The sequence below is a fragment of the Carassius gibelio genome, chromosome A3 (assembly GCF_023724105.1).
Source record: "Carassius gibelio isolate Cgi1373 ecotype wild population from Czech Republic chromosome A3, carGib1.2-hapl.c, whole genome shotgun sequence".
In the NCBI taxonomy this organism is placed as follows: domain Eukaryota; kingdom Metazoa; phylum Chordata; class Actinopteri; order Cypriniformes; family Cyprinidae; genus Carassius; species Carassius gibelio.
In genome coordinates, this window is record NC_068373.1 from 2,158,809 (window position 1) to 2,177,557 (window position 18,749).

General features: G+C 38.4%; 1 protein-coding gene and 2 long non-coding RNA genes across 3 annotated transcripts; all 3 read right to left on the reverse strand.

The window, feature by feature from the left end:
• Positions 1–783: 783 nt before the first annotated feature.
• LOC127944185 (uncharacterized) lies at positions 784–1,608 on the reverse strand. Its single transcript, XR_008150298.1, has 3 exons — positions 1,560–1,608; positions 1,067–1,131; positions 784–890 (listed from the first exon to the last, which is right to left on the reverse strand). It is a non-coding gene; the product is annotated as an uncharacterized LOC127944185 (long non-coding RNA).
• On the reverse strand, positions 1,605–2,177 carry LOC127944217 (uncharacterized). The gene is made up of 3 exons (XR_008150305.1): positions 2,125–2,177; positions 2,006–2,038; positions 1,605–1,729 (listed from the first exon to the last, which is right to left on the reverse strand). It is a non-coding gene; the product is annotated as an uncharacterized LOC127944217 (long non-coding RNA).
• A 35-nt stretch (positions 2,178–2,212) lies between these two features.
• On the reverse strand, positions 2,213–18,420 carry LOC127956900 (mucin-3A-like). The gene is made up of 19 exons (XM_052555180.1): positions 18,246–18,420; positions 18,053–18,116; positions 17,893–17,949; positions 17,511–17,573; positions 17,233–17,286; positions 16,919–16,975; positions 15,884–15,894; positions 15,666–15,716; positions 15,533–15,583; positions 15,400–15,450; positions 4,519–4,569; positions 4,120–4,170; positions 3,987–4,037; positions 3,721–3,771; positions 3,322–3,372; positions 3,056–3,106; positions 2,524–2,574; positions 2,391–2,441; positions 2,213–2,308 (listed from the first exon to the last, which is right to left on the reverse strand). The coding sequence occupies exons 2-19, from the start codon at positions 18,108–18,110 to the stop codon at positions 2,213–2,215; spliced, it is 957 nt and encodes a 318-aa protein (XP_052411140.1). The 5' UTR covers positions 18,111–18,116; positions 18,246–18,420.
• Between the last annotated feature and the right edge of the window lie 329 nt (positions 18,421–18,749).

Genomic DNA, 18,749 nt, shown 5'->3' on the forward strand with positions numbered 1-18,749 from the left:
ACTAATTGAATATAAAGGGATTTATTTTGAACAATTATATAGACAACAACAACTTGGACAACATTCAAACATAAAAATGAACAAATAAAACATTGGAAAAATATGTAAAACAATTCATTTTTAAGAATTAACTGTTGACTTTAGACCCATAACCCCCACCCCCTTCCCTCCCTGGTGCTTGTTTGAAATGATTTGAAATTGCATTTTTTATTTCACATTCCGTAGCTGATGGAAAGCTAGTCATCACTGCATCTGCCAAATGAGAAAAAGGAAAGAATTATTGCTCAAGAAAAACATTGTTGATAATCCTTTTTAACTAATTAGTCAATCACTTTTGCTAGGATGATTTGATAGAGTTAACAGAATATAGATTGAGACTATATAATTTATATCAATATAGACAATAATTTTTATCAATATTATAATTAATATCAATAATTGAACATTTTTGCTCGTGTAATGGTGATGCAATACGGCGTGTAACGATACGCGTATTGAACAATTCTGTACAAGGCATATATATATATATATATATATATATATATATATATATATATATACATACATACATACATACATACACACACATATACAGTTACTTTTTGTGAGAAGTAACTAGTAACTATAACTAATTACTTTTTTAGTAACTTGACCAACACTGTATATACATATATATATATATATATATATATACACACACACACACACACACACACACACACACACAGTGAGAGAGACAGAGACAGAGAGAGAATTTCACTGTTAATTAGCCTAAACAGACATGCATACCTCTGATGACTGAGAATAAGGCAGTTGATTGAAAGGACTTCTTCTGTAGTGGACCTCCTCCTTTCATGTTGAATGTAGACATCAGGGAATTTTTGAAAACACTAAAGTATAATACAAAATAAAGTGGTTAACTATTGCGGCTAAAAACTGACATTTCAAAAGTAATGTTAAAGGAAGTCTTTTTTAAATCTCTAATTTGCGTATTGACCACATAAAATTCTTATTCAGTATCGACACCAGATTGTTTGATAAATGTTGCATAATTTGTAGGCTTTACCTGTCCAGCATTCTTCTTGTACTGTCTTTGAAGTTTTTTCCTCCAATTTTACACAACTGTGTCACCTGAACAACACAAGCCAATGTCAGTACTTGGCAGTTAGTATTACAGTATATGCTTCATTTTCAAAGTATTTACCAACCTTAAAGGTTGATGCCCATTGACCTGCAAGTTTTCCATCACTGACCCTATAAAACTCTTATTTCAGCAGATCAAAATTTTTATACTGCTGGATACTTTTTATGATTTTTCAATTTAAATCAATTATTATTTTATAATTATTGCCCATTTAAAACGAATTGTTTCAACTCAATCTTAATGTACAATGATATTGTGTTTTTTTTTTTGCCTCAATAGTCTGATAGTATGCAACAAGCCATGGTTCAGTCATACATTGCATATTATATTTCAAATTAATTTTAGACTGTCAAAGATGAGCATTTTAGTGTGGAAAAGTTGCTTTGGAGTGTTTTTTGGTTTGTTAGTTTTTTACCATTGCTGCCCGTGTATTCCCACTTTCAAGCTGCCTCTCTAAGTACTCGAACTCATCTTTAGTGCCCAAGGTTGACATGTGGAACCCAGTTTCTGGTTCCACAATTTTCCCTATTCTTCGCAGTTCATCTTTTATTTCTAAAAGTTGTGTCAAAACCTTTTTTTGAAATCCTAAATACAACAAAGGCATTGTGTTAATTTAAAGTACAATAAAAAATTGCATCACAATACTGAGGTATGACAACTCCTAAACATCAATAACAAAAATTTTGAATGAGAATTTTAACAAATCACTGCCTTCTCATCTATATTGGAAATCAAGGAAAAGAACTGTGGTCAGCTATCAACCAGAAGATAAAAAATAAAGTGAATAATCTTTAATTACTCCCACGGTCATGATTCAGGAAAATTTCAAAAATATTATAGTTACAATGTATTGATACTTACTTTTGTCTGTCATTGGAAACCTGTCTTTCTTTTCTGTAAAAAAAAAAGAAAGAAAAAGGAAGCAAAAACATGTAACGGACATGGCAAAAAGCTAATCTCATAAGTATGTCCATACTAACCTTGTGGGTTTCTGACTTGAGGACTTCCGGATTGGCGCTCAGTCCTGGAAGCTGCAATTAAGTACCAATATACTATTATTTGGACTATTCAGATCAAATTCTGACTACTCTGGCAAAACATGTCCATACTAACCTTGGGAAATTCTGCTTTGAGGAGTCCTGGATTGGCGCTCAGTCCTGGAAGCTGCAATTAAGTACCAATATACTATTATTTGGACTATTCAGATCAAATTCTGACTACTCTAGCAAAACATGTCCATACTAACCTTGTGGGTTTCTGACTTGAGGACTTCTGGATTGGCGCTCAGTCCTGGAAGCTGCAATTAAGTACCAATATACTATTATTTGGACTATTCCGATCAAATTCTGACTACTCTAGCAAAACATGTCCATACTAACCTTGTGGGTTTCTGACTTGAGGACTTCTGGATTGGCGCTCAGTCCTGGAAGCTGCAATTAAGTACCAATATACTATTATTTGGACTATTCAGATCAAATTCTGACTACTCTGGCAAAACATGTCCGTACTAACCTTGTGGGTTTATGACTTGAGGACTTCTGGATTGGCGCTCAGTCCTGGAAGCTGCAATTAAGTACCAATATACTATTATTTGGACTATTCAGATCAGAATCTGGCTACTCTGGCAAAACATGTCCATACTAACCTTGGGAAATTCTGCTTTGAGGAGTCCTGGATTGGCGCTCAGTCCTGGAAGCTGCAATTAAGTACCAATATACTATTATTTGGACTATTCAGATCAAATTCTGACTACTCTGGCAAAACATGTCCATACTAACCTTGGGAAATTCTGCTTTGAGGAGTCCTGGATTGGCGCTCAGTCCTGGAAGCTGCAATTGAGTACCAATATACTATTATTTGGACTATTCAGATCAAATTCTGACTACTCTAGCAAAACATGTCCATACTAACCTTGTGGGTTTCTGACTTGAGGACTTCTGGATTGGCGCTCAGTCCTGGAAGCTGCAATTAAGTACCAATATACTATTATTTGGACTATTCAGATCAAATTCTGACTACTCTGGCAAAACATGTCCGTACTAACCTTGTGGGTTTATGACTTGAGGAGTCCTGGATTGGCGCTCAGTCCTGGAAGCTGCAATTAAGTACCAATATACTATTATTTGGACTATTCAGATCAAATTCTGACTACTCTAGCAAAACATGTCCATACTAACCTTGTGGGTTTCTGACTTGAGGACTTCTGGATTGGCGCTCAGTCCTGGAAGCTGCAATTAAGTACCAATATACTATTATTTGGACTATTCAGATCAAATTCTGACTACTCTGGCAAAACATGTCCGTACTAACCTTGTGGGTTTATGACTTGAGGACTTCTGGATTGGCGCTCAGTCCTGGAAGCTGCAATTAAGTACCAATATACTATTATTTGGACTATTCAGATCAGAATCTGGCTACTCTGGCAAAACATGTCCATACTAACCTTGGGAAATTCTGCTTTGAGGAGTCCTGGATTGGCGCTCAGTCCTGGAAGCTGCAATTAAGTACCAATATACTATTATTTGGACTATTCAGATCAAATTCTGACTACTCTGGCAAAACATGTCCATACTAACCTTGTGGGTTTCTGACTTGAGGACTTCTGGATTGGCGCTCAGTCCTGGAAGCTGCAATTAAGTACCAATATACTATTATTTGAACTATTCAGATCAAATTCTGACTACTCTGGCAAAACATGTCCATACTAACATTGGGAAATTCTGCTTTGAGGAGTCCTGGATTGGCGCTCAGTCCTGGAAGCTGCAATTAAGTACCAATATACTATTATTTGGACTATTCAGATCAAATTCTGACTACTCTGGCAAAACATGTCCATACTAACCTTGTGGGTTTCTGACTTGAGGACTTCTGGATTGGCGCTCAGTCCTGGAAGCTGCAATTAAGTACCAATATACTATTATTTGGACTATTCAGATCAAATTCTGACTACTCTAGCAAAACATGTCCATACTAACCTTGTGGGTTTCTGACTTGAGGACTTCTGGATTGGCGCTCAGTCCTGGAAGCTGCAATTAAGTACCAATATACTATTATTTGGACAATTCAGATCAGAATCTGACTACTCTGGCAAAACATGTCCATACTAACCTTGGGAAATTCTGCTTTGACGAGTCCTGGATTGGCGCTCAGTCCTGGAAGCTGCAATTAAGTACCAATAGACTATTATTTGGACTATTCAGATCAGAATCTGACTACTCTAGCAAAACATGTCCGTACTAACCTTGGGAAATTCTGCTTTGAGGAGTCCTGGATTGGCGCTCAGTCCTGGAAGCTGCAATTAAGTACCAATATACTATTATTTGGACTATTCAGATCAAATTCTGACTACTCTAGCAAAACATGTCCATACTAACCTTGTGGGTTTCTGACTTGAGGACTTCTGGATTGACGCTCAGTCCTGGAAGCTGCAATTAAGTACCAATATACTATTATTTGGACTATTCAGATCAGAATCTGACTACTCTGGCAAAACATGTCCATACTAACCTTGGGAAATTCTGCTTTGAGGAGTCCTGGATTGGCGCTCAGTCCTGGAAGCTGCAATTAAGTACCAATATACTATTATTTGGACTATTCAGATCAAATTCTGACTACTCTAGCAAAACATGTCCATACTAACCTTGTGGGTTTATGACTTGAGGACTTCTGGATTGACGCTCAGTCCTGGAAGCTGCAATTAAATACCAATATACTATTATTTGGACTATTCAGATCAGAATCTGACTACTCTGGCAAAACATGTCCATACTAACCTTGGGAAATTCTGCTTTGAGGAGTCCTGGATTGGCGCTCAGTCCTGGAAGCTGCAATTAAGTACCAATATACTATTATTTGGACTATTCAGATCAAATTCTGACTACTCTGGCAAAACATGTCCATACTAACCTTGTGGGTTTCTGACTTGAGGACTTCTGGATTAACGCTCAGTCCTGGAAGCTGCAATTAAGTACCAATATATGATTATTTGGACTATTCAGATCAAATTCTGACTACTCTGGCAAAACATGTCCATACTAACCTTGTGGGTTTATGACTTGAGGACTTCTGGATTGGCGCTGTAGCAGAAATGAGTCGAATCAGACAAATCAAAGAGTCTATCAGAGCTGTGTGCATTGAAACGAGAGCCGAACTCCTCAGGAAGTCATAAATCAGTTCTAGTGCCACAAGAACCAAGCAAGATAACCAACAAACCAACTTGTTCACACAACAGCTTTCAACATTAACACCAATATAACAATTATTGACAATTTTAATTCGAAGAAGAGATTGTCAAATTTATTGTTCGTGATTGGAATGCAACGCTGGACATCACATGTAAACCCAGGAGATCAAGTTAAATACTTGCATTGACTTCCCCCCCCCAGCCAGTGAAACCAGACTGAAATTCCTAAGGGGGAAGGGCTTTAAACCTTTGTCTTCACAGAAAAGTCCCTTTGCCAGAGAATGGCAAAGAAACTACTTTTTATACATTATATATGGACCAGAATGAACTCAAAAAGACTTGTAAATGAATCGTTCCATTGCTTAACTCCATATTCATTTATGTGTAACCCACACATTTGACTATCATGTATAATCACTTATTGTGTATGTCTTTTGATAACTATAGGATACATAGTCATGTCTAGTATTGACATAATCGAATTTTCTTGCTTGATATTGTCCTGACAATCATTTATTTGTAAAATATATCATAATCATGTTATAGGAATCATGTCCAAAATTAGACCCTGTGAGGCAAGAACCACATGCTTGGTAAGATAAACAAATGATTTATGATACCCCAGACTCAAGACCATATCAGATTGGTCAAGGCAACATTTGAGGGGTGGCCAACAAGGAAGTTTAAATACGTTGGACCCCATGAAAATTTGCTTGTAGTTCTAGCATTGCTTGTGCTATCAGTCATGCGGGCTTTTAGTCTGCTTTTAGTTCCAGCCTTGCTCGTGCCATCAGTCATGCTATTAGTCATGCCTGCTCTTAGCTTTTAGCTTGTAGCTTTGCTACCTAGCTTTAGCTTGTAGCATCTAGCCATGCGGTTAGTCATCATTGTTCTTTGAGCGCGGTTCCAGCGTGCCTGCCTGCTGCTACTATGCCACAATGAGAAGGAACACAACCTAGTCTCGTCAAACTTTATTTCTTTTCTTTTCCGTTTGAGAGTTTCGTGTTCTGAGTTAAGTTTTGTAACGTCGAGTCTCCGACACCTGACCTCGGATGCCCGTTCAACTTCGACCAGCGCACACGACTCTGCACTTTCAGCCAACGCCCAACAACCACGGGCTTCCCAAGACGTCACTTCACTACTGAACTTCCAGCCAATCAGCGACACCGGGATACCCCTTTCAACGGGAGTCCCTTTCACAGGAAACTAAGGCAACGTATCCCCAGATATTTGTTGTGCTGGTGTATCTAATATAATTTTAGTCACAGTGAGGAACTCAATGCAAGGGCTAATTACGTGATTGATGGTTGTTCATGTCTATGCAATTTAACGTATTGCTGTAAACTTGGGATTCCATATTTCCATTCTCTTAAACTCATCTTTCCTTTAACTTCCTGCAACTTGTGTGAATGTGTGTGCGTGCGTTTATGTGTTAGATTAGTTTATATGTCTTAGATTTATCTAATAAAGCCTTATTCATATTGAAAAGAGAAGTATCTTGTGTTTTGTGCTTACAAGTTAATGTCTTAAACTGCCGATCTTGTTACTGTGCTAATTGATAGTGTTTTCACTATAGTTTGGATATTAGTATCCAGCGCAGATTTGATGTTAAACGGCTCGTTCACTGAACTGCAGGCACGTCTCCGTGAACAGCCGTGAAACAGTGATTCTGTTCAAATTCCCTTTAAAATCTTAAATGATTCCCTTTGAGCTAAATTGACCTGTTTCCCTTACATATAATGGTGGAGAATATGCGGGCAGTTTAATCTAAATTGTGAGCATAAACCAAGTTATTTAATCTTTGATTTTGCTAAAGGAATGAAAGATGAGAAGCTTGCGAGACGTGTGTGTTTGAGAGTGTGACGTAAGCAGCGCGCCCCCCCTCAAATGAATAAGAGCAGCTAGAGGACACAGCTAGAACTCCAGTCCGTCTCTTCAATGTTAACAGCAGTAAGTGAACTTAAAAGTAAACATCTGAGATCGTACAATAAGGTAGAAATTGAGCGTGTTCCTCATTTGTGTAATGCCTTGTTTTATAGCTGATTTGATTTCACTGCGTGTTCCAGTGTCTCAAACGCTATCTCAGTCACTGTTTGCTGAACGGAGCTAAACTGTTAGTGTTTCAAAAGGGATATAAATCGGTGAATAAAGAATAGTTTTGAGCGGGTTCCTCAATCTATTTATCAAAGTCCCCGTATTCATATTTCATATAGTTTGATTGCCAGTGCGTGTTCCACTGCCGAATCAAATTTGATATTCGACTCCCCTAAGTTAACGTTAAACATTAGAGAACAATGTTTGTCCATTTGTATCCGTTCACAAAGTGAATGCAATCTTGCGTAACACTGCGTGTGTCCGAGAGTAATTTGAATGGGAGTGTTTTAAAAGCTTGATCAAGTAAATTTTAACTGTGTACCAACAGCGAAGGAAAACTTTTATGTTTGTGTCCAGAAAAACTGGCACGGAGATTCAAATTGCTGAGATTGATATAATAACTACAGCAGGAAGCTGCTATTTGAATTAAGATAAATTTAACTCTATACAAACTGAGAGTTTAAGTGCCACATCGCAAAACCAACTGAAAGGCGGTGTTGTTATTTGTACAGTGTTGAAATGAGCCGACATTTCATGTAACATGCTTAACTGTATTTGCAACAATGCAACGATTCATGTGCTGATCCACTAGAATGTGTTTTGGTTGCCATAGTGACGACCGTGACCAGGAAGCCTAACGTACTTCCGGAGCAACTCTGAACTGTGCACGCGCAGCGCACAAACTCTGCGGTGTCGCTAAGCTAACGAAACCATTGCATTTACATTGAAGTCTATACTAAAGCCACTAGCCTCAAAGGTTAGCCGTTAGCATAACCATCCAGTGGTAGAATAATGTGTGTTTGGGCAACGCTGACGTGATTTAACCATTTTAAACATCTTAACTAACACTTGTTAGTCCCTTTCTTTTTATCGCTCTCTTTTCTCACTAGACCACTTATTTTAATTTTACTAGAAAGGGAAATACTGACTCACAATTATTAATTGTCAAATTGAAATTTAATTGAAACATTACATTTATTTTGAATCATTTAAAATTTCCCTCTCAGATCATTTCATATGATCTTTTATTTCTAGTATTCTCTTTTGGGCCTAATTATTTTAGGAATGAATAAGCCTTGAACTTTGGAAGTTAAGTAAACTTATTCTTCCTAATTTATTTATTACCCATCTGAATATATGCTATTCAGACCTTTACTTATTTGAATGCGTTTTACCCCTCTTCCTATTTTGGTTATACACTTAACCACTATTGTTTTACTTATTGATTTCCTCTTTTTAATTTCATTTTTGCATATTTTGCCCATTTATTAATTTTTTTAATTTTCCTATTTCTTACCATTTCTTTTGTGTATCCTAGCCTGGGAACGACAAACCTGAGCCCTAAAAGGAGACATTGTTATCCCTCACTACGAGTTCAAATAAATTAGAAAGACAACTCTTTCACTTAAAGTTTATTTTGTTTGATAAGTTGTGCAGCAACTAACACAACGCTCTCCTTGTAGTTCAGATAACCGCTACTGAGACTTACCATCTCCGTCCTCTCTCTCCTTTACTTTCCTCTTCTCTTTTTACATTTGTAAGACATGTAAGAACCATCAATCAATTCTAAGTGAATTAAATACACAATCGTGCCAAAGACGACGAATCATTCTTATGAATTTGATTATAATCATCCTCTCATTTGTTCTTCCTAACCTCCCTACATTTGGAAACGCAATCCAAGTTTTAGCATCTCATCCAACGTTGAGATCAATTTAATAGAGATACGTGTTGAGCAACTGTCGCCTTCGCAGCCTCCCTGGTGAGCGGTCCAACTGAAAGGTGTACGGTGTCAATCCTGTCAGACTAAGAAAAGAGATATCAGAATTATTATTGTATTCTTTTGTCCAAAGCAAGAAATATAATAATATTGTTTATGTTTTTGATAACATTTAATTGGAAAAAATAATTTTCCTCATTTGAAAAACAGAAATTTTGCTTGTCATTTGAATTTGTTTTTCACCTCTGTCTCTCTTTTCCTCTTCCTCATTAGAGTGACAAAGTCTTCGCATCTCTAGTCTACTTAGACACCCTGAGACCAACACAGTCATCACCACATTTCACTAGTGGTTCACAATCACTGATACAACACTTAGTTGTCCCACCACACATAGGCTTTTACTCCACACAGATCTGTGTCAGTCTCTCTTCTCCCCAGCGTGCCAACATGCCGCAGACTGCAGACCCCATTTCCCATGGGGAAGATGTGAACATTTGGCTGAGAGGCATAACAGACAGCCTCACTCCAAAGACATTTGAACTGTTATTATTTTTAATAATAATCCTAATCCTGAGAAGATTCCTGACACAAGATTCAAGACAGAACAACAACCACAAGGAGCTAGTCAAGATCACGAGCTCACTAAGCTATGCCTTCACCACCCAGCTGAAACTGAGCGACAAGCACATCACCCACCTTCAAGAGGAGCTGACACGTGCTGAACGTCGCATAGACAAGCTGGAAGTGAAAGTTCAAGATCAACTCAAAGCACCCAGCGAGAGGGAGCAGGATACAACAGAACAAGTTATGAAGCTCCTAGCAGCCCTGGCAGCAGCTCAGCTCGACCAGCAACATACAACGGCTGCTCAGAAAGACCTGGTAAAAAGACTCCAGTATGCCGAACAGCTACTAGAGAAAGCCAAGATAGACATCAGAAACAAGAACTCTGAAATCAGTGCTTTGAAAGACCACCTTGAAAGGTACAGAACTGAAATGGACAATCTGACCCAACAACTAGACGATACCAACGATGAGCTCTACATGGTCAGAAAAGAACTCCAAAATGCTTACAAGCACAAACAAGAGCCAATGAAAGAGAAACCCCTCTTAGCCTCATCACTGCTGAGCAGAGCAGAGTCCCACGTCCAAGAACTGGCATATGAAGAAAGGAGCGAAGGGCCACAACCCAAAACCTCACTTGCCTTCGCCACACAACCCTTTCCTGCCAACGAAAGAAAACCTCCCGTCCAAGGCCTTGAAGCTGCACACGGGATGACAATCAAAGACCTCAACAAGCTGTCTGAAAACATCAGCAGGTTTAACCCGGACTCCACAGAGAGCCCCGACATCCAAGCTTACCTGCGAGATATCGAATTTCAACTGGAAGTGAGACCTCATGTGACTGACAGAGACTGGTTATACCTCCTTAGAGCCACGTCCAGCTCCGAGGTACGAAACTTTCTAGATCGACAGCCCAGTCAAACAAAGTCAAACTACCAGTGACTTCGTGAGGTCCTGATTAAAGAGTTTACAGACCCAGAGTCTGAACATGGACTGTTAACTGCCTTGGAAACCAAACAAGGTCGTCAAGAGACTCCACAAGCTTACTACAACCGACTCCGACAAGCCTACTTTGGTGCACACAACAGCCCTGACCTTGAAGAGGATGTGAACTTCAAAAGCCTCTTCCTAAGAAATCTGCACCCTGGAGTCAGTCACCATCTAGGTGTCATGGCCTGTCCGAACTCCATGACCATCCAACAGTTGCGTGACCTAACACAGAAGGCCTATAACAAGCAGAAGGTGGCCTCAAAGAAAGGTAACAAAACATCCACACTCTTGAACTCTGTCAACAAAGACTCAAGCCTTGCACTGGACGACACCCAGTGGCATCACAACACCAGAGTCTTCCATCAAGAGCACAGAGAACGTGACGCCCATATCCACGACCGCTTTCAGCCCAACTGCTGGAAAAATCCATGGGACCAGCCACGCTTCTCAAGAAACCAAAAGGATAAGAACATCTGGAAACCTAACCAGATATCCAAAGGTGATCAGCTGACTCATCCAAGAGCAACTCGTGTGGGTAAGCGACAACAAAACCCACCTCAGCACCACTCAGACATGCACAGTGCTGAGTATGCACAAGAACATAACCGCTTACCATTAGAAGACACGGAACAAGTCATGGAACAACTAAGAGAGTTCCTTCAAGACAATTTACATGCAGGTGACCACAAATTTGAGTCATGCTTGCTGTGACCAGCGACAGAACGGAAGGCCGGTGATCACCTGGTGCACCACATCAGAGATGACAAGCACCTGTTCAACAACGACCCAGAATGAACAAGTCTTTCACGGCCAACTGTTGATGAAAAATCTGAGGTACTAAAGGACATCACCTCAGTCACTAACAAACTGTCAAATGAACTCCAACTCCAAGTACCAAATTCCCTGTCTGCCACCAGAGCACAGAAGGTCAGAAAGTCTGCTACAGCCAGAAGGCATCACAAGAAGAATGCAACATAGGAGACAAAGTTTTGCAACCCAGCTTCACACAGCCATGCCAAACTGCCTCCGACTGCGTGCTAAAGAACTTCCTGCCTTGCTGGACTGACCCCTCATTAGACCATGGACATGCCCTCATCCAAGCCAAGGATGCAGAGAGCCAGTCTTCAGTGACATGCTAGAAAAAGGGGGAGACAACACAGATTTGAACAGATCTGACCACACATGCACTACACCAGTAACACACAACATTACCTACACCCAGAGGTAAACACGTCTACTGATAACACAGTCAACAAACATATTCTTCCCACAGGTAGAATATCCAACTTTTAGTGTAACAAAGTTACACATACCCACCATGAAGAAACGTGCAGCCATCCTCACAATAGGTAGAACACCTGACACTAAGTTAAGGTTCACGACACACTAGCTGCACCTGACATCCTAACTCAATAGTAGTTGTAACCCATGCTAGGAAAACCCACAGCAGCCTTGTTTTGTTTTGTTCTTCTTTTACCTATCCTTCTCCTTCCCCTCTTTCCTGAGTAGGTGAAACGCCTAGACACCCTGCGAGGGTCGAAGGTCTGATATTAGGATTGACTCGCAACACCTAATATCCGCCAGCCACTCTAAACTGAATGGAAGCCAGAGAGCTCCATGTATGATAGGTCAATTCATTGAATGGAAAATGAAATTACTAGAAAACTAATGGTAAACATGTAAAGTAAGACAACCTAGAAGAACCAAACAAAGTTAACCACAAATTTGATTGATGAATCAAAATAAAAACAATTTCCAAGACGATCTAAACTATCCTCAATGTGCTAAACTACATTGACTAATTGAACTTAACCACGTGTACCTAAATAACCTGATGCCTGCACCAGTACAGTAACTGTCATGGAGGTGTTGTCTTGCTGTTTGCTGTGTTTGTCTGCTTCTTCTGCCTTTGTTTCTCCAGCGATCGACGATGTCTTCACCTAAACACCTCGCCGATCGAAAGGGGGATATATGTAGCAGAAATGAGTCGAATCAGACAAATCAAAGAGTCTATCAGAGCTGTGTGCATTGAAACGAGAGCCGAACTCCTCAGGAAGTCATAAATCAGTTCTAGTGCCACAAGAACCAAGCAAGATAACCAACAAACCAACTTGTTCACACAACAGCTTTCAACATTAACACCAATATAACAATTATTGACAATTTTAATTCGAAGAAGAGATTGTCAAATTTATTGTTCGTGATTGGAATGCAACGCTGGACATCACATGTAAACCCAGGAGATCAAGTTAAATACTTGCATTGACTTCCCCCCCCAGCCAGTGAAACCAGACTGAAATTCCTAAGGGGGAAGGGCTTTAAACCTTTGTCTTCACAGAAAAGTCCCTTTGCCAGAGAATGGCAAAGAAACTGCTTTTTATACATTATATATGGACCAGAATGAACTCAAAAAGACTTAAATGAATCGTTCCATTGCTTAACTCCATATTCATTTATGTGTAACCCACACATTTGACTATCATGTATAATCACTTATTGTGTATGTCTTTTGATAACTATAAGAAACATAGTAATGTCTAGTATTGACATAATCGAATTTTCTTGCTTGATATTGTCCTGACAATCATTTATTTGTAAAATATATCATAATCATGTTATAGGAATCATGTCCAAAATTAGACCCTGTGAGGCAAGAACCACATGCTTGGTAAGATAAACAAATGATTTATGATACCCCAGACTCAAGACCATATCTGATTGGTCAAGGCAACATTTGAGGGGTGGCCAACAAGGAAGTTTAAATATGTTGGACCCCATGAAATTTTGCTTTTAGTTCTAGCATTGCTTGTGCTATCAGTCATGCGGGCTTTTAGTCTGCTTTTAGTTCCAGCCTTGCTCGTGCCATCAGTCATGCTATTAGTCATGCCTGCTCTTAGCTTTTAGCTTGTAGCTTTGCTACCTAGCTTTAGCTTGTAGCATCTAGCCATGCGGTTAGTCATCATTGTTCTTTGAGCGCGGTTCCAGCGTGCCTGCCTGCTGCTACTATGCCACAATGAGAAGGAACACAACCTAGTCTCGTCAAACTTTATTTCTTTTCTTTTCCGTTTGAGAGTTTCGTGTTCTGAGTTAAGTTTTGTAACATCGAGTCTCCGACGCCTGACCTCGGATGCCCGTTCAACTTCGACCAGCGCACACGACTCTGCACTTTCAGCCAACGCCCAACAACCACGGGCTTCCCAAGACGTCACTTCACTACTGAACTTCCAGCCAATCAGCGACACCGGGATACCCCTTTCAACGGGAGTCCCTTTCACAGGAAACTAAGGCAACGTATCCCCAGATATTTGTTGTGCTGGTGTATCTAATATAATTTTAGTCACAGTGAGGAACTCAATGCAAGGGCTAATTACGTGATTGATGGTTGTTCATGTCTATGCAATTTAACGTATTGCTGTAAACTTGGGATTCCATATTTCCATTCTCTTAAACTCATCTTTCCTTTAACTTCCTGCAACTTGTGTGAATGTGTGTGCGTGCGTTTATGTGTTAGATTAGTTTATATGTCTTAGATTTATCTAATAAAGCCTTATTCATATTGAAAAGAGAAGTATCTTGTGTTTTGTGCTTACAAGTTAATGTCTTAAACTGCCGATCTTGTTACTGTGCTAATTGATAGTGTTTTCACTATAGTTTGGATATTAGTATCCAGCGCAGATTTGATGTTAAACGGCTCGTTCACTGAACCGCAGGCACGTCTCCGTGAACAGCCGTGAAACAGTGATTCTGTTCAAATTCCCTTTAAAATCTTAAATGATTCCCTTTGAGCTAAATTGACCTGTTTCCCTTACAGCGCTCAGTCCTGGAAGCTGCAATTAAGTACCAATATACTATTATTTGGACTATTCAGATCAAATTCTGACTACTCTAGCAAAACATGTCCATACTAACCTTGTGGGTTTCTGACTTGAGGACTTCTGGATTGACGCTCAGTCCTGGAAGCTGCAATTAAGTACCAATATACTATTATTTGGACTATTCAGATCAGAATCTGACTACTCTGGCAAAACATGTCCGTACTAACCTTGTGGGTTTATGACTTGAGGACTTCTGGATTAGCGCTCAGTCCTGGAAGCTGCAATTAAGTACCAATATATGATTATTTGGACTATTCAGATCAGAATCTGACTACTCTAGCAAAACATGTCCATACTAACCTTGTGGGTTTATGACTTGAGGACTTCTGGATTGGCGCTCAGTCCTGGAAGCTGCAATTAAGTACCAATATACTATTATTTGGACTATTCAGATCAGAATCTGACTACTCTAGCAAAACATGTCCATACTAACCTTGTGGGTTTCTGACTTGAGGACTTCTGGATTGGCGCTCAGTCCTGGAAGCTGCAATTAAGTACCAATATACTATTATTTGGACTATTCAGATCAGAATCTGACTACTCTGGCAAAACATGTCCGTACTAACCTTGGGAAATTCTGCTTTGAGGAGTCCTGGATTGGCGCTCAGTCCTGGAAGCTGCATTTAAGTACCAATATACTATTATTTGGACTATTCAGATCAAATTCTGACTACTCTGGCAAAACATGTCCATACTAACCTTGTGGGTTTATGACTTGAGGACTTCTGGATTGGCGCTCAGTCCTGGAAGCTGCAATTAAGTCCCAATATACTATTATTTGGACTATTCAGATCAGAATCTGACTACTCTGGCAAAACATGTCCGTACTAACCTTGGGAAATTCTGCTTTGAGGAGTCCTGGATTGGCGCTCAGTCCTGGAAGCTGCAATTAAGTACCAATATACTATTACTTGGACTATTCAGATCAGAATCTGACTACTCTGGCAAAACATGTCCATACTAACCTTGTGGGTTTCTGACTTGAGGACTTCTGGATTGGCGCTCAGTCCTGGAAGCTGCAATTAAGTACCAATATACTATTATTTGGACTATTCAGATCAGAATCTGACTACTCTAGCAAAACATGTCCATACTAACCTTGGGAAATTCTGCTTTGAGGAGTCCTGGATTGGCGCTCTGTCCTGAAAGCTGTAATGAGTAATGACATTTAAAAAATTTGCTAGTGTACTATTTCACCACCCAAAAAAATAAATAAAAAATATGTTATGCTTTGTCCTGACATATCAGTTTTGTTTTTTCCATTAACCTGGGGTTGAGGTGCATATTGGTAAATCCAAAAAACGACCCCTGAATGCCTGCTTAGTCCCTGAAAAAAAACATTGGAATTAGAGATACAGTACATCAAGATTGTATTGCATTCATCTAATAAAAAATAAAGCTGCTCTGTTTTTGTGAATTAAAGAGAAGTCATTGATTTCGAAATACAGAGCTCTATTTTTCTGAAATAATGAGTTTGTTAATTTCTCAAGTGAATGCAATTTATCTCGACAGGACTTTTATAGTCAACAAACAACAATAATCAAAGCACATCTTACTTTTTGGCGTTTCAATTCTAGTTGAGTCCATGGAGTGTGGAGTGCCTTTATAGTCACAGAAAGCATAATGTATTATTTTAAAACAGCTATGGATGAAATACCAGTATGCTACTTAGGGCTACTCATTATTTAATTTGAATATTTTTCTTTACTTAGTTCAATAATTGGAGAGAGGCGTTGTGGAGTTTGTTGACAACCTAAAAAAAAAAAAAACAATTATATGGCCTGAGAGCTTTGTTGAACTCCTAACAGTGAACATTTAACTCTATATACAGTGCTCTGTCACCTTTCATTAATTTCTCCATTCATCCAATCGAGTGTTAAATATATCCATCCACGGTTAATTTAAAAACAATATTGCTAATAGTTTTCAGTACATGTATTTCTTGGGTTTATTGCAAGAAACACAGTCAGAAGTCATTTGTAAGTGGTCAATGCTTGTTTTGAAATTTAAATCATACTCCATATTTTATAAATTGAGAAATGAGTAGAAGGTAGCTGAGTGTAGCATATAAAGCTAACTGCACCCTGTTAATACTGCACAACATCAAAAAATAAACTGAGTTTACAGTTAGGTCTGTCTACATTATATATCCTACTTGATTGTTTAGACATTTCGTGGTCATCCAATGGACTCATAGCACCTAGTGAAAGATTTCATTAAATAATTGTTCTCAATACTACACTATGGTTACACTTTGAATATTATGCAAGCAAGTTTAAACTTTAAAACAATTTTCTAGACAAGAAAATGTGAAAAAATTACAAATTTATATTTTCAAAAAGTCTACTTACAAGGATTTGTAGTAGGTGGAGTTGAAAAAAGGTCCTCAGAAAAGATTTCTGCTGGATCTAGCAAAATAAATAAGAAATATAATATTTTTTTTATAGTAAAATGCTTTACACAGAATGCCTAAAATTCACCCATTCAAATTAAGAGCATTTAAGCTTCTTTTTTTTGCTCTAGTACATACACTGTTCACTATTATAAGGCAAGTGATTGAAGCAGCAATGATCCATGAGCATTTCTTAGGGCAAACACATTTGAATGAAATGGCCAATATCCATACCATAACCACTTATTTTACAAGTACGATTAATGACCTTACCCATTTTTGAATGGACCCTCTTCATCGGCTTATTTCCCTTCTTATTTTTTGGTACTAAAAAGAATAGTATAAGCATCAATAATTAATTAAAAAATAAAATAATTATTTTTTTATATTATAAAAAAAAAAAAAAAAAAAAATATATATATATATTATATATATATATATATATATATATATATATATATATATATATATAATGCAAAACAAGTTAATTGAAATTAAACTTCTGTGCACGTTGCCAAAATAATAAATATACTATAATGTGTTTTGTGTACCTGAGGCAGTGCTAGGTTTGGAGGCCGTATCATATTTTTTGGGTGGCTCAGGGAAAGTACAAACTATAACATGAAAGGAATATATTACAATAATGTAAATGAGATGTAAACACTTATGTTTTTTTTATAGTATTTCTTAAAACAATTATATATTATGCAAAAGCATTTAATGGAACAGCCACAGAATTCTGACTGACAGCACAGAAAAAGGACTGTTATTGCTCGTGAAATATTCACATGCCACCTGATGATCTTTAATATAACAAATAAGGTGATTAAAATGGCCTATTTACAAATTTAAATGTATACTGATTTGTTATATTATATAATATGCAATCAGCATTAATGTATTTAAAGAAAAAAAAAAAAACAGCACAACTACCTCGGTAGTTCTGTGGTGGTGGTGGTGATGGGATCAAGTAGTCTGATGAGCTGATATCTAAAAACAATTGTAATATGGCCATGGTATTAAATTTATTCTGCGATTTTGACCTGCATCAACAAAGTTGTAAAAGAAACTGAAAGGTGAAAATGGCACTTACCTTGGATGTAGTCTGCATAATTTTTCTTTTTTGGTGCACGCCTCAGTCCTTGAGACATAATGGCCTGTGGATTGGACAAATGTAAAGACTTATTAATAACGGTAATCAAATACAAGAATGATGAGGCATGATTTTTTTTAGATTCATCTGGCATACGAGTCAGTATTTTAATTGACGTCTGCAATATTCTCACCCATAAAAGTTAACTGACGAGACCGGACCAAGTTTCAGTTAATCTTAGAGACATGAAGAAGAGGGAATATGGCAAATCCCTGTGCATGTGTTAAACACACAGCCTTCCTTTGCAGATACTTTGCCTTTAAAAGCTTCCTCTTTGCTCTGCTAAGGTCATTGTCCATCACATATATGATGTTAATCAGCTTTGAGTCACAAGGATGATCAAACAGCTGCTTTGTTACCTTTGGGTCGATAACATCCACAACCAACATCCCATCTTGACGCTTTTCCCTCACAAACACAATTTGTTCAGTCTCCAACAGGAAGCAGTGATTTGGTGCCTTGGTTGATATAGAGTACGGTTTGCACCTCCATTGCTTCATGTGTTGCTTTGTATTTGCTTTTTCGGCCAATCTTTTAGTGACCTGGGCGACTGGATTTTTGCTATTTCTGACCATTTTTTTAATGGACTGCAGGTGGTTCTCAAATGGAAAGCAGGACAACTCATTCAAGGAGCATT